This window comes from Molothrus aeneus, chromosome 5, assembly GCF_037042795.1.
Source record: "Molothrus aeneus isolate 106 chromosome 5, BPBGC_Maene_1.0, whole genome shotgun sequence".
Classification (NCBI taxonomy): Eukaryota; Metazoa; Chordata; class Aves; order Passeriformes; family Icteridae; genus Molothrus; species Molothrus aeneus.
The window spans coordinates 63,130,865-63,147,394 of record NC_089650.1 but is presented as its reverse complement, the minus strand read 5'-3'; the positions used below and the strand labels follow the sequence as shown (position 1 = coordinate 63,147,394).

The following is a 16,530-nucleotide window of genomic DNA, read 5'->3' as shown; positions in this document are numbered from 1 at the left end:
TTTCTGCTTTGCTTGGATCATGGCCACTTGGCTTGTGGTGCAGCTGCAGCCACAGCACAGCAGCAAGAAGAGAGGAGCCACCCTGAGGGTTTTCATTAGCAAGGAGCCAAAACGTTGTTTTTCCTTCGTTTCCTTTGGTTTCCTACCCTGGCTTTGCTTTCAAGGTTTGTGGAGGAGGGATGGGTGGTTTTTGGCTGGGCTGGGGAGCTGACCTTTCCCTGGATGCTGTGTCCCTGTGGAGCTCACAGCCTGTGCCAGCATTGCTCGTGGTGTCTGTGCTGGGAGAGGTGCTGGGTGATGGGGCTGGTGAGGCTGCAGATGCAGAGCAGTGCTGAGGAGGCTGACCAGACTTGCTCTGTGCATCACACAGGGCTCACACTTGGCAGGGATCCCTGTGCCACAGATGGTCAGGCAATGGCCCAGAGCAAGGGAGGGACCTGTCACCAAAGAGAGGAGAGGAGCAGTGTGGCAGCTCCAGCCCAGAGAGTGAAGGTGGAGCTGGCTCCTGCAGCAAGGTTAGCAGGTGCTAAGATGAGGAATTTGTGGCAGAGCACCCTCACCCCTTCCTGCTGGCTCTGCCAGGGGTGCTGCTCCTTCTTCCACCCTTTGCTGTGGCATTCACATTCCCTGGAAAAATCCCTTCCCCCAGGATTTTTCTCCTGGGAAGCTGAGAAGCCTCAGAGAAAAGGAGAACAATTCTCTCATTTGCTTCTCCTGTGTTGTGCTCACATGTGGAATGTGTTTGGAGATTGTTTACCCACAGGTGATTGTTCCATTGGATTCTGCTGTGAGCTGTTTTGACTCTTTGGCCAATCAGGGCCAAGCTGTGTCAGGTCTCTGGAAAGAGTCAGGAGTTTTCATTATTATCTTTTTAACATTCGGTAAGTATCCTTTCTTTATTCTTTAGTATAGTTTAGTATAGCATTCTTTATTATAATATAGTATCATAAAATCATAAATGAGCCTTCTGAGAGCATGGAGTCAGATTCATCACTCCTTCCTGCCACCAGGGTCCCTGCAATACAATACTTTGCAGCTTGTTGGAACCTGCCAGCTCACCAGGAAGGTCCCCAGCAGCCCATGGGTGCTGCCTGTGGTCAGAGTTTCCCCTCTTTGCAGTAACAGGCCTGGGCAATCCCAGAAGGGGAAGATGCTGACCTAGTGCCTGCCTGGAGGGAGGCCTAAGGAGGTGCCAAGAGGAAAACTCCCTCAGCCTCACCGTGCAAAGCAGCTTCACTGCCACCCAACAGAGCTCCTGCCAGCTTCCATGCCCAGCCTCACAGAGGGGAAGGCTGTTCTGTGCTGCAGAGCCTTCTGCAGACAGCAGTTGGACATCAGTGTGGTTCCCAGAGCTTTTGTCTCTCCTCCCAGCTTCTCTTGGCATCTTGCTGGTCCTGAACTGAGTCTTTTTCAGATATTCATCCTTGGAAGTGTTCAAGGCCAGGTTGGATGGGACTTTAAGCAACCTAATCTAGGTGGGAGGTGTCCCTGTCCATGGCAGGAGAGTCTTTAAGGTCCCTTCCAATCCAAATAATTCTGTCAGTTTATTCCATTATTTTATGATTTATTAAAAACAATCCTTTTGTTGTTTGTGGTTTTTTGAAGAGTTTTTTTCTTCACAAACTTGCCTTTCTGTTGGCACCATTCTGTTTTTTAGTCAGGAAAATATGTGGGTTTTTATTTTTAAAAATTCACATTCCTCTGAGTAATATTAAAAAACAATAACAAAATCATGTCTGAGCTTTTCAGACTTTACATGGAAAATATTTGTTATTCATCTGCTTGGAAAATTACATAACCCTTGCTCATGTTCTCTCTTTGGTGGAGTTTAGATAAATGGTGGTTCAGAGGGCTCAGTACTGATCTGCCCTTGACTCTGAAACACCAGTCCCAGAGCTGTGTGCTTCTCAGAGCATCTCTGCCCACTAATTTGCCTGCTGGACTGTAAATGCCACAGCCAGGAGGTTCACTTCCATTCCTCTGCCACAAAAAATGAAAGCAGCCTTGTGACTGATTGCAAGTGATGGAGGGTAAAAGCTACAATGGTACAAATGTTTCATTTCCCTGCTGCATCCCTGCAATGCTCCCTCAGGATGTGGCACAGATGCTGCACATGAGCCCTGAGAGTCCATGCCAGGCTGGTTCAGAGCTGACATGAGTGGGGAGGATGGCACAGCTTGGCTTTAAGGCTTTTTCCCCCCTACATTTTTTCCCCATCTCTATCAGTTTGAATGCCATCCCTCAGCAGGTTTGTCCTGATGTGCTGCCCTGACCAGCAGCTGCTCAGTTGTTGTTTATTTTCCCCTCTCCAGTCCCAGCATCCTAAATCTCAGCATCTGCAGCTGGTGACACCATTTGCACCAGGGCTTGCATTATTATCATAAACAGAGAGAATTCAGGTCCCAGCACTGGATATTACCAAGCAATTCATTCACTTGCCCAGAACATTTTAAACACCATAATAGATGACCAGGCAACTCTTTCCAGGCTCCTTTTCCAACTCTGATGTCTCACTTGCTGTCTGGGTGGGCCCATATTAAACACAGGCCCCCCTTCAATCTATAACCACAGACTTGCTGAGAATGTTTTATTTTATTGCTCTGCACTCAGCAAACCAGGCAGGGAGGGAAAGGTAGGGGAAACTACAGAGCTGAAAGCTGAAAGCTGTGCTGGCCTCTCCTTTGCTTTGCCTTGCCTAGAAAGCCACAAGTGAAAGATGTAATCCCTGCAGGTTTTGAGTCTACAAAGCAGATACAGCTGCTGGGCCTGAGAGGGACAGTGACACTGATGATGGATGTTCTCTCAGCAGGCCTGAGGGCTTCTCTCTGTGAGAAATACCTCTTGTCCACTTCCCCCAACACATGTCTGGATGCAGGAGGGGCACAAGGCTCCCAAAATAAATCTGGGCAGGTGAAGGTAGAAGAAGCAGGAACTTCCCACCAAAACCAGAGTCTGAGTAGCAGAAAAAGAGTCTCTGCTGGATGTCTTTTTAACAGATGTTTTGGCCAATGATTTTATCAGCAAGATCTACCAAACTGGAGTTAAGAACCTTTAGCCTGGCTGTGATTCATATCCAAAACTTTACAGAGAGGTTTCGTGGCCCATCGTTTGTTAGCAAAAAGGGAATTATGTTCTTTCTACAGGGATATGGACAAATTCCTCTCTGTTCATGCTGTCAGAGCCTGTCTCTGCAGTGTGCAGATGGAGGGAGAGATCAAACACTGCATGTACCCACAGCCACTGCCTTTTGCAAGGGAGGAGGTGAAAGCCAATTTCAATTGCATTAGCTGCAAGTGCCTGACCCAGAGAACCATGGTGCTCACAAATGGAAACAGATCCCAGGGCAATAACAGGCTGTAATAGACATGCAACAAGTTCCTGTTACCACAGATATCTCTCCTTCCATTTGCCATGATCTGAATGTCAGCACATTATCATCCCAGCTCAGGCCCATCTAGAAAAGACTGGTTTTAATTTGCTCCACAGAATGGGTGCAAGCTCTGAACATCACTCATACCTGATAAGGGCTCATGCTCCAAGACTGGCAAATCCAGCTGCTTCTGTGGTGACTCTTCTTCTTCATCTTCTTCCTTTTATGTTGCATTTCCCAATAGAAAGCGGGAAAAAAGAAAAAGAGAGAAAATGCAAACCATTAAACTGTTTGTCAAAATGAGACAAAAGTTTGAATAGTACTAATACCAGACAGAAACATGAATTGCATCAAAATCATCTTTCATCAAACACTCTTGTAACTCATGCCTAGCATGAAAGCAAGGCTCCCAACAGCCCTGTGTCAGGCATCACCTCCCCATAATGCCAGTAGTGCATGTGGAGGAGGTGAAGCTCAGAAATCATCAGAGAATTACACAGCATTTCACTGAAAAATCTGGCTGGAGCCACCTCTAAATCTAAGATTTAATCTTGACACTTGAACCCAGTGTTGCCTGTCCCATGATCCAGCTGCAGTCATTAAGCTTATTTTTCCATTTCAAAGGAGAAAGTTTCACTGGAATTATTCAACTTTTCCTTATTAAAGCACTAACTCCTTTCCTTTGAAAAATTCATTAATGCCAAGTACAGAACAAAGAAAAGGCTGATTTTTAAATTTTTTTGTGTTATTTTGCCCATTGATAAGCGAATGTCTTCAGCATTCAGAGGAAAAATCTGTTCACAGCCAAACTTCTGATTCACCAACTCAGATGTCTTGAGCTAGATCAGATGAGCCCTGCCATCTGCTGTGCCAGCAATGGTGTGTCCAGCAGGACCAGGGCAAGCAATGTCCCCCTGTATTCAGCACTGCTGAGGCCTCACCTTGAATCCTGGGTTCAGTTTTGAGCCCCTCATGACAAGAAGGACATTGAGGGACTGGAATGACTCCAGAAAAGGGGAATGGAGCTGGGCAAGGGTCTGGAGCACAAATCTGGTGCAGAGCATCTGGGAGAACTGAGAGTGTTTAGCCTGGATGAAAGGAGGCTGAGGAAGGAGCATCTTCCTCTCCACAACTCCCTGGCAGGAGGGTGTAGCAGGTGGGGGTCAGTGTCTTCTCCCAATCAACAAGTGATGGGACAAGAGGAAATGGCCTTGAGTTGCACCAGGGGAGGTTCATGTTGGATGTTAGGAGAAGTTTTTTACCCTGAGAGCTGTCAGGCAGTGGAACTGATTGCCCAGGTGTCCTAGATTGCAAGGCAAGATGTTTTCTATTTGCCATCTGTTAATTGGGCAGTTTTCTTTATCTCTTCCACAAACCAATCCTCCAGGGAGATTAATCTGCTGTAAATGGGCCAATGAGTGTCACTGCATGCCTGATAAAATTTGATAAAATTACAGCATCCCATTGTGAGATGCTCCACCCAGGGGGAGGAGCCAAGCATTCCCACCTGGATATAATCTCTGTTTTTGGGGCACCAGAGCAGTCTTTCTGCTGGATTTTCCCAGAGGAACAGCTGCCTTTTCCATTGGACCTTCAGAGGAAGACTCCACCCTTCTACAGGATCCCTGCTCCAACAGAACCACCCCTGACACTCCAGGAGGGCTGAGCCACCATTGAATGGGACTGCTTCCAACACTCTGACCCACAGGCTGTCAGGTTGTGTTCTGGTTTTTCTTTTGTATTATTGCATGTATTTTGGGGTTTTTTTTCCTTTTCCTAATAAATGGTTTTTCTGACTTGGAGTTTCTCACTGGTTTTGCTCTCAGACCAGAGCACCAGGGAGATGTCTGAGTCCTGGAGGTATTTGAAAGGTTGAAAGGTATCCTGGAGGTTGTTGTGGCACCTGGGGCCGTGGACATGAGTGTGAGTGAGGCAGCCTGGAGGGCTCTGTGCTGGCAGTGGCAAAATGCCACAGAGCTGCTGGCAAGGCAGGGAGGCACTGCTGGACATAAAGCAGGCAGATCATATTCGTCTTTCAGAGTAGTATTTCCAGATTAAATATAAGAGGGAAGCTCAGAGAGGTCAGAGGCTGAGATTGACTTTCAGAACAGGGCCTCTGACGTCCAAAGAGGGAGGACAGGCTTATTAAAAATGCAGTGTGGATTGCAAATCTGTCACACACCCAAGGCACCACGTGGAGGGGGAGGATGGATGAGGAGGTTATGGAGAACCTGCTGACAACAGCAGCCTCTCGAGTGACGGGTCAGTGAACAGTTTGCTGCTATTCAGCTTTGTTTTGACAGAAACTACACAAAGCAGCCGTGTTGGGGGCACGGAGCAAATGTTCTCTTCCACTTGGAAGCTTCTTTAAAATCTTGTGGTGGGGAAAGATGACCATGAATGAGAATTAAGTTCTGCATTGGTTTAGGAAAATCAGTTTAGTGAGGCAGAACAGAGAGGAGAGAGAAGCAAAGTGGGAATTGTGGGGATGGAGGGGAGGACGTGGCAGCAGCAATGACAGAGGGGAAGAGCTGGAAATGCCACTGGGACATGCTGGGTGAAGGCTCCACCAACTTCTGCCATCTCCCTGGCTTTCCACTGCTCTGGAGCACACCAGGTTCCACCTGCTGCACATTTCATGGCCACAGTGAAAGTCCCTGTAAGAGTAAAGCTGACGGTGCCCAGCACAAGGGTGTATGCCAAGAGGGAGCCACACCCTCTGCAGGCAAAGGTTTTGTAAGCCCTGCACCATTTCAGTCCCTCTCATCATTCATCCCTCAGCAGCTGTCTGAGGGCTGCCTCACCACCATGATGGCAGCACCATTAACTTGCTGCAAATTGAATCTTCCCCATGGGAAAATTCTGGATGGAAAGGTCTAAATAGGAAATTCTTCATGTTGGGGAAAATTCAAATACAACAGTATTCATCAGACATTGAAGGCAGCAATTCTCAAAATGTTGCCAAGATGCCTCACAGGTGTTTAGTTTGGGTTTGAGCTTATGGATGAGTGGGGTATGCTGTAAGTGCTCTGTTCTCATTTTACAGGTCATACTCTGTCTCTAAAACCATCTCCTTTTTTCAGGAAGTGGAAATTTCAGGCAGATTTTGTGGACACAGAAGCCAGATATCCTGGAAGGTACAGATCACAATGCAGTGGGGACTTGAGATAAGTTTTGTGAGTCTTTACTGCAGCAGACCAAAATTTTTGGTTAGGGAGGCATTTCTTGTAGCTGCAGGATGTAGCATCAAAGCATCCAAACAAGTGTAACTCCCTGCTACATGGGGCCACCACTCTCTCCTGGAAAATTCAATCAGATTTAAGTATCTTGACTGTGGTGAGGCTCTGGAACAGGATGCCCAGAGAAGCTGCCCCATCCCTGGAAGTGTTCAAGGCCAGGTTTGATGGGGCCATTTAGGATTCCTTAGTCAGGAGCTGCTGGGTGGATCCAAGGGGAGAGTGGCACTTTTCTGCTTTTTAATTTTTAAGAATTAATTAATTTCTGTATCTACCAGAAAAGCAGTAAAGGGAAGCTAGGAGAGAAGCCATGTGGAGTAACAGACTCCCTGCCAGTCAGTGCTGTGAATCTCTTCTCCATGCCATCTCCCAAGGATGAGAGAAAGGAAAGTGGTCCCCTCTCCATCAGGCATGGGTTTAGCTTGGCTTGGATCCAGGTAAACTTTCCCAGAGTATCCATGACTCTGGAGGTTGCAAGCACTAAGCTTGTGTCTCTCCTTGCAGGGAGGGTGAAAGCTCATCCCAAACCTGGGATGGTGTGCCCAACCCAAGTGGATCAGGGAACAATGGGACAAGCAGTGCCTGAGTGCTGCTCCCTGCCAGGATGGGCTGGTAAGGGAGGGGTGGTGTGGTTAATGCCAGGGGGATGAAATAATGTCTTGAATGAAAGCACTGTGATAGGCAAGAGCCATATTTATGGGTGTGCAGGGCAAGTAACATTTCATACATATTTCAGCACTTCCAAGATAAAAAGAAAAGGTTTTCTTACATGCCTCATGGAATAGATAAGAGGATTTATAATAGCTACATTTCTGGCCTATAATCCTTGGAAATGAATGTATTTGCTCCACATGCCAACTATGACATAGAGACGAGCTACATGATCAGCTCATTCCATCATGTAATTTGGGCTGTAATAATTAAAGCTGAGCTTTCTGTTCCCCCTTGGCCCAGCAGAGCATGCAGCTGTATCACCCTGCAAAGAAATGGTCACATGGCTGAGAGCCAGCCATGGTTATAGCAGTGGGGTGCACAACCCTCACCCCAGACCTTGGCCCTTTACCTCTCCCCTCTTGTGTTGTGCCCCACCTCCCCTGGTAAAGTCACCTCTGGCTTCCCACCACCACAACTGGTTTAAATTCTGCAGCACCCTTCTCACAGGAGAGTTATTTGTGAATCTATCCAGCAGGAACTCATCACCTCCATCCCTCTGCTGCAGCAGAGCCACAGCTCATTGAGAATCTGGGCAGAGGTTTGGGAGCAGAGCCCTTGCCCCACAGGCTGGAAGGGCTCTGCCTGGGGGAGAAGTTGAAAAGGAAGCCCAAGGCTGTGGTAAGTGGTAGATGAGTGACCAGGCAAGAAACTTGAACAAAGGATCAATAAACTCTCCTGATTCGTGTCCCAGGTCCATGTCAGGGGAAGGAGACAGATGATAGCAGGACTGTGGCTCTGTTTGGACTTTCAGCTTTGATTGTAACATGTTTCTGATGTGCCTCTACAGCTCATAGACAAACCACAGAATTTTCTTCTTGGCAGAAAATCTGCGTTTGTGCTTCTCTAACACCGACTGAGTCTTTTTGGTCTCTGACAAAGAACAAAACCCACCGAGTCTCCAGGGATAAAAGTAAAGCTTGGAGAAGGCTGTGGGATGCTGAAAGAGCCACTGATAGCAGGATGCACAGGAAGGATGGAGGATGGGTGTTCACACAGGTCCTGTCTGCTGTATCTTTTCAGTGCCCAGCAGGCCAGCAGGGAGCACTTGATCTGACAGATGGTTTTCTTCAGCCTGGATAAGCCATGGGGGACATCACGCACACCCACACTTCCAGCTTCCGCTCCCAGGCTCTCCTAAATCCCAGCAAGGGACCCCACTGCCCTTTCACACAAATGCCTGCAGGCCAGGAGCTGCCCTCAGTGTCCACATGCTCATCTGAGAGCGATCAGAATGACTGCTCCTGAGCAGAAAGGACTTTGGGCTTGTTCTGAGCAAAGCCCTGACACAGACACAGTGTCCCCCTCCTCCAAGTGGCAGCGAGGTGCCACTGTGAGGGTCACTTAGAATCCCATGTTTACAGTGGGATCATCACCACTCTGAGCTCCCAATAATTTAGAATAGTCAATGCATTATTCATGCACACTTGAGATTGCCCCCAGGGACCACAGGACAGGTGACAAAAGCCAAGCCAGGCTCCCTAATCCAGGCCCCAGGGTTGTTGAGGCACAGAATCAGCCATTCTGGGTGTCAGATGTAATCTCTGCCTTCCAAGTGGTGGACAGTGGAGTGTCTCTAACCCACCCAGACTGGCACTGTTTGTGTGCTTCACCTTGATAAATGCATGTGTAAGAACTTCTCTTGCCCAGGCTACAGCTGGTTTTAGTGGGATCCCAACAGGTGTTTAATTTTGGCATATAAAACTTGATACAAGCTAAAAAAGAAAATCCCATCCTACCCCATCAGCAAAGTCACCAGCCTCACCTCAAGGCCAGCAAACAGCTGCTGAGCCCCACTGCCATCCATCCCTCACCCAGATCAGAGCTCTCTGAGCAGAATATTCCCCTTTAATTTAAGGTGTGGGGCTCAGGCAAGCACATTTCTCCATTAGCAGTGCAAGTCACACAGCCCAAAAGCATGTGGGAGCTAGAGGCTGCTCTTGGTTTGAGGTTTTCAGCTCCAGAAGAAGCTTCCAGATGTGTCATGAGCTTCCCATTGCTGCAGGATCTGAGCTCTTTCTGCATGAAATCAACAGCAAGTCAGTGGGGAATTGCCTGGACTCATCTGCTTTCTCTCTTTTCTTTTTTCTTAATATACAAATAGGTGTATAGAAATAAATACTATTTCTCAAAATTGTATTTGAGAAAGTTTTGGGGTTTTTTTTTTGGTTTTTTTTTTTTTTATTTTGAGAGGATTCACTTCTCACCTCATTTATTTTGAAGCTGTTAGAGTTACATGGTTAGTGGCAAAGCCAGCACTGCAAAGTGGCTTTGGAAAGGGTCCTCTTTATGGTAGAATGGCTTTTCACAAAGAGGGGTGGCATTTTGGAGGGGTTTAAAGCCAGACAAACTGGTCTTGCCTGTTCTCTTCTTGAAGCTCACTCCCTCTTGCTGGTTTTCCTCAAGGAAGAATGCTTTGTCACAAGCTCTCTCCAGCCCTGCCCTAGGCTTTGTGATCAAATGCTGAGGCCCATGTAAACAGCTTTTGTACTTTCTGCCTGGAAAACCTCTTTGTCCTCTTACAGAAACATTTTCTCACCATTTCTTTGGGCAGAAACCACTTTCCAGTTGAAATAAAAGCCTCACTTTGTCTGTCTCTAAGCCTTTTGATTGCATTAAAAGGCACTGGATGCATCAACAAATTTTAATTCCACCTCAAGATAACCAAGGCCTCTCAAACACTTAACTCTAACGTCTCTGCTTGGGATCAGTTTCCAGTCTCCATCCTGTTTGTCCAAAACAGAAGATCAGTCCTGATCTTCCACCCTCTGGGTCTCAAAGGTGGCCCTGAGAGCAGACTGAGCCTGCAATTATTGTGCATCTCTGAATTGAGAAAGGGTTTGTAGCAACAAACTGAATGAAGGGGAGGAGGGAAGATCCCTGGTCTTACAATAAATGCAAGATAAAAAATAAAAAAATAAAAACTGTACTGTGGACATGGAATTTTATCAATTTCTTGCAGAAATTCGTATGTTTATGGAAATTTTTGAAGGCTTTTCCATTTGGACCGATTTGGAAGCAAATCAAATTTTGCAGCTTTTTGTTTTCCCAGGAATGATTTACCCACCAGAACAGACTGTGATTTACAGACAGCTTGTCTATAATCAACTCACTGCCACAACACAGCACATTTCCTGGCTAAACTTGTTGATTTCCATGGTTTTTTTTCCTATCCTGATTTCTGCCTTTCCTGCAATATTTGCTCTGCACTCACACACCTGAGCTCCTGAGTACAAGCTGATTCCCATTCACCCAAAACAGACTTTACTGCCAATCACCTGAAATAGCCTCATTTTGAATAATGACAGAGTGGCTTAACCTGTAAGGAGAGTAGATGTTAAATTAAAGCTGCTTGTCATTGCTTTAGAAAGATAAGGAGACAGGAGGCTACAATAGGAAGTATTGCTCAATAATTGTACAAAAGATAGTTTGTATTATATTCTTTTTCAGTGGCTTTACAGCACCATCATGACTTTCCCCAAATCTGAAAGGGAGGACAGAGCTCACAAAAAATCTATTACAGGTGACAAACAGCTCAAGCAAAATAGGGCCTTGAGCTGTGGCCAGATATCTGCCAGTGGAGAAGCTGGTGAAAGCTTTCTCTGCATAAAGGAGCAGCTCAGAGGCAGAGCACAGGAGATCCATCCAAAAGCTGGCAGGAAAATCTCAGCTTAGGAGTTTGTGGCTAGTGGGAAGAGGAAATTCAGGGTTGGAGCTGGACATGGGCAGGGTGATGAGCCAGGTTTCCCTGTCTGCCCTCAGCACATCCAGGTACTTTTCTATGTAGAGGACACAAAAATAGATCATGGTTATGATAATAGCAGTGACATTTGCATGTCACTCTCATATTTTCTGAAAAATCTCTTCACCAGGATTTCTTCTCCTGGGAAGCTGAGAAGCCTCAGAGAAAAAGGAAAACAATATATAAACAGTTTTCCTCTCCTGTGTTTTGCTGCTTTGGAATGTGGCTGGAGATTGTTTATCCAACATGTGAATTGTTTGATTGGTTTCATGTGAATTGTTTTTACTTAATGACCAATCACCATCAGCTGTGTTGGACTCTGAGGAGTCAGTCATGAGTTTTTCATTAGTATCTTGTTAATCCTTCTGTCTGTATCCTTTCTCTATTCTTTAGTATAGTTTTAGTATAGCATAATATAATATAATATAATATAATATAATATAATATAATATAATATAATATAATATAATATAAGTCAGATTCTTAATTCCTCCTTCGTCCTGGGGACCCAGAAAATACCACATTTGCACACATTTTTCACAAAGAACAAGTCATGTAGACTTCTTTACTCATTTCTTTACTTTCATTGACGTTTGCCTAAAGTCTTGTCCTTGACACATTTAGTTTCTAGGAACAGTTGCCTCCAACTTCCTCTGCATCCCACACCACTTCTGGTGATCCTGCCAGTGTGTGACTCCATTTGACAGACTGGATATTTAAGGAACACAGTCTAGAAGATAATTTCCTTGAATAAAAATATTCCCTCACCTCCTCACTCTTGCTGTGTGTTTTGGTGCCAAGGGAAGGCACTGCTGGCTCTGTGGAACTGGAAAAGGAGCAGGTGTGGCACTTTGTGATATGGTTTAGTGAGCAGGGTGGTGCTGAATCAAAGGTTGGACTTGATCTTGGAGGTCTTTTCTAACATTAATTATTCTATGATTCCACACCTTAGACAAAGACAGGCAAGCAAGTTTGCCCAAAGCAAAAAAGCAAAGTTGAAAGCAAAGGGGGAAGAGGAAGAGGAAAAGAAAGGAAACCCTCATGAAGTCCTCATTTATATATTTGTCCTTGATACTGCCAGATGTGAGGCCAAGTTGTGCAATGCTGCAAAGGCTTTGCAATAAGAATTGAGCAAGCAGAAGTGCTGGTTTCTGTGGTTGAAGCCAGCTGCCAAACAGCCAGGAATGGAAAATATCCCACAGCAGGGATGTTCCTACCTGCCCTGAGGCTGCCCTCATCCCAGCATGTGCTGCAGGTGCTTCTCCAAACTCACAGGAGACACCCACAGCAAGGAGCCCCCCTTTCCCTGTGGGGACACCCCCAGACCCACTCACACCTCTCATTCCTCTCCCTCTCTGAAAGCCCCTTTGCCCCCTCTGCTGCCCCTGGGGTGCTGCAGGGTCAGAGCTCCAGCATCAGCTGCACATTAACTGCATCAGAGGAGTGGAGGAACACGAAAAATGGCAAAAAAGAGGGATACAGGCTCTGTGTCACCCCACAATTCCCCTCTGATTGGTATGGGGGGCACTGGGGATGCACAGCAGAGCTTCCAAGGAGGAGCACAGCAATAAGGGCAGCAGCACTGCCTTCACCCCAGCTGCACAAGGGGGCTCTGCAGGAGCAGAGCTTGGGTGCCTGGGTTAGAGGGGTCTATTGTAAATGCAGGTCCAGCAATGAGGGGAGGGAATGATGCATCTGACTGACTCCATGTTCTCAGAAGGCTAATTTATTACTTTATTATACATATTATATTAAAGAATACTATGCTAAATTATTATATTAAATTTTATATAATTAATATTATGCTAATTATAATATTATACTAATTATTAAAATTATACTAAAGATTATTATACTAAATTATATTAAAGACTACTATAGTGAATTATTATGCAAAATTTTATGTTATTAATATTGTACTAATTATAATATTATACTAATTATTAATACTATACTAAAGGTTACTACACTAAATTATATTAAAGAAAACTATACCATACTAAAGAATACAGAAAGGATACTTACTGAATGTTAAAAAGATAATAATAAAAACTCCTGACTCTTTCCAGAGTCCTGACACAGCTTGGCCCCAATTGGCCAATGAGTGAAAACAACTCAGAGCAGAGTCCAACCAAACAATCACCTGTGGGTAAACAATCTCCAAACACATTCCACATGTGAGCACAACACAGGAGAAGCAAATGAGAGAAGAATTGTTCTCCTTTTCTCTGAGGCTTCTCAGCTTCCCAGGAGAAGAACCCTGGGGGGAGGCATTTTCTCAGGGAATGTGAATGCCACAGGGGGCCCTTCCAGCAGAGTTGGTGGGGCAGGGGAAGGGACAGGTGGAAAAGCTGTAGTCCTCTCTTTTGTTTCTCAGTTGGAATTTATTTAAGAGCAAATGTTTGCTCATGCATTTTCCCTTCTCTGTCCAGCCCTTCATGTTGAGGTTAAAAGGGAGGAAACAGGTTGGGAGCAACGTTTCACTTCTCAGTTTGACATAGAACTTAGAGGCGGCAGAGAATTCCAGGTGATTGTGGTGGAAGCATTTTCTAAAAATGTGGGGTTTGGTTAGAAATATGAAAGTAGCCATTTTCCCACTGCCAGGATTTAGGGTCTTAGAGGATCCCCTGACCCACAGACAAGTGTCCATCTCAAGGCAGAGATAATCAGATTATAAAAGCAAATCTTGAAGTTCTCAGCACTGTCCTTCCCCTCACCACCCCAGCACAGCTTTTAAAGTTCTGGGTAATGTTCATCATTTCCCACAAAGCTGTCTCCCAGAATATAGGAGCTACAGCCACTTGCAGCTGTTTCTGTGCTCCCACACAGCAGGGGAACAGCTGAGATATTTTCTCTTAATTTTTCCCTTTGTAGCACTCAGCTGATCTCCCTTGGGCCACAACAGCGGAAGGAAATAAAGTTGCTGTGGGATGGCAGAGGATGCTCTGTGTGTTGTGAGAGGAGGCATGAAGGGGCAGGGGCTCAGTGACTTGGCTGCCATCATCCAGCCTCATGTGCCCCTTGCCTGGGAGCCTCCATGCCAGGATGGGGCAGCCAGGATGTGGGATGAGCATCCTGCTGAGCACCCTTGTGCTCCACCCCACTGGTGGGACAGATGCTGACAGCATGACCTGGGACGTGCAAGGGACCTCTGCAGCTCCCAGGGGAAATCAGAGCAGCCCAAAGGCTCATCTGAATCAATCCTAATCCCACATTTTCTGTGCATGTGGGTGCACATTAATGTGGGCAGGCTGTGGAGAGAGGGCAAAGCCTGTCCTGTGATTAAATGAGCACTGCATAGGGGCAAAAGTGGATGCCACAGACAACTTGAAGAATGCTTCCAGCCTCAAAAAAATCACCAGTGTTTTCAGGCCTTTAGTGGCACACTAGATGGCTCAAGTGACACAGCAGATGTCACTTGTGTCAAAGAGCACTGCAGTGAGGTACTCTATGGACAGCTCATCACAGGATATAACTTCTTCAGATTCCTTTGCTCTACACGTGTGCAGATACCACTACAATTCACCAAGCAGATCTTCCTATTTAGATATGTGTTCTGCAGCACCTTTCTGTGTGATATTCACATGTACAAGCCCAGCAGCCTTCCATCCAGCCATCCCCATGGATTAGCAGCTGGAGCCTTGGCTGTAAAACTCAAAGCAGAAACTTTGCCTGCTGCTCCTCAGAGTGCCCCATCCCTCTCCTCTCCAATGCAAACCTCCCCTTCTGATATTCTGTAGCACTGAGGTTCTCTTCTTGGCCCTGAGGACATGCTGGGTGTCTTCTACACATTCCTCAATGGGTTTCTCAACTCCCATACCCTTATTTCAGGTGTGCCCCTTCACCATGGCAGAACTTCCTTCCTTCTGCCACCACCCTTCACTCCCAAAGAGCCTCTGCCATCCATCTATCCCTGTGCATCCAGTGATGTTCTAGTCTTAGAATAATTTAAAAACCCATCTAAACAAAAACAAAAATAAAACCAAAACAAAACCAAAAGAAACAAGCTCAAAATAAAACCAAAAAACAAACCCAAAACAAAAGAAAAGAAAACAAAAAAAAAAAAAACAAACCCAAAACAATCTAGAGCAAGAGACATAGACACCAGAACCAACTTTTTTAAGTCTCTGGTTACTTTTGTCTCAGAGCCTGGTGCTTCAGATTCTGCATCTCACAAAACTGTCTGGGAGCTAAAAATATGTGACCTCTACAAGGAGAAATACATAAATCTGCTTGGCCTCCACAAGTCACCAAACTTTCAGAGTAAAGAACATTCTGCAGTGTCTGGTTTATTTTCAACTTCACTTCTGCAATCATAAAAGTCTATTAGTGTTGAAAACCTGGAATTGAACTGCCCTTTGGAAAAACTAAATTCAGATTAATGTACAGCTTGGTCTGCTCAAAAGCACGAATTAGTCACGCAACCTTAAATCATTCAGATAAAAGTCTCAGAAAAGCAAGTACCTTTCTTTCAGGACTGGTACTTGGCTATTAATAAATTAATTAGTGTAATAACTGTGTTTCTTGGCTATCAGTTACTCAGATGGGGGTCACTGTATTCTTGTTCCAGAAGAGAATGGCTTTAAGTCTGTTTTAACCTGATGGACAAAGACTTCTCCATTCTGCTTGTTCTTGTTGTGAAAGTTTGCTCAAAGTTAATCCCCTTTAGTGAGTGTCCCCATTTCCCACAGCCCCCTGGGTGCAGAAAATACACTCAGAACCAGGGGTACCCAAACCTGCAGAGACTTTAAAAGACTCCTCAGCCTCGATCATGGGAAGTTCAGTGAGATCCAATCCCCACAGAAAACCTAATTATTGCCCACAGGCTGGAAGGAACAGGCAGGTGATCTTGTGTAGTCAGAAGTGGGGCAGATAGACCTGCCAGATCATGTCCCTGCATGTCCAGGGGCACCTGGGTGTGTCAGGCTGGAAAGGCCCCCCTGAGCCATGAACTGATCACCCCCAAACTCCTCTTCGACCCTACAGTGTGGGATTGGCCAGCTGGCAGCAGAACAGCAGCCTCTGTGCTCTTATTTCTGTTGAAGCTTTGGGGGAGGGAGTGGTGAGATCTTTATCAGCAAAGCAGCTTTAACAATTCCAGCAAATGTTTTGTCTAGCAGAACAGTTCCATGGGACCAGTGCTGAAAGCCAGGAGGGACCCTCAGGGGAACAGAACAGTTTGGGGTGAAGCTCTAACAGTTGCCCATCCCTGGTCACTCTGTAAATGCACCAACCTTCATGCCAGCACCAGGCCTACAGTGTGGGGAAGGAAGAGGGAGAGGATGGACTGCCCTTTTTTGGCTGATTTTAAACAATAAATTTGATCTTGAATTTATGTTGTGGGAGCCTTGAAGGACAGTTTCTCAGCCTCAACTACTCTGCCTGTCCCTTTGCCTTATAGCCTTGTCCCTACAGCCCCTGCTGGCTCAAGATGAGGTCTCCCACATTTTTAGCTGGGATTTGCTAAGAGG

The 16,530-nt window shown here is 45.8% G+C and overlaps 1 protein-coding gene across 1 annotated transcript in view; it reads right to left on the bottom strand.

Annotated features, from left to right (window-relative positions):
- The window catches only part of LOC136557128 (AF4/FMR2 family member lilli-like), a 60,867-nt gene that overhangs the window by 23,759 nt on the left and 20,578 nt on the right, over nt 1–16,530 (bottom strand). Inside the window, exon 2 of the mRNA XM_066550722.1 lies at nt 3,518–3,590. Coding sequence (XP_066406819.1) covers nt 3,518–3,590 — 73 coding nt within the window. The remainder of the gene's footprint in view (nt 1–3,517; nt 3,591–16,530) is intronic.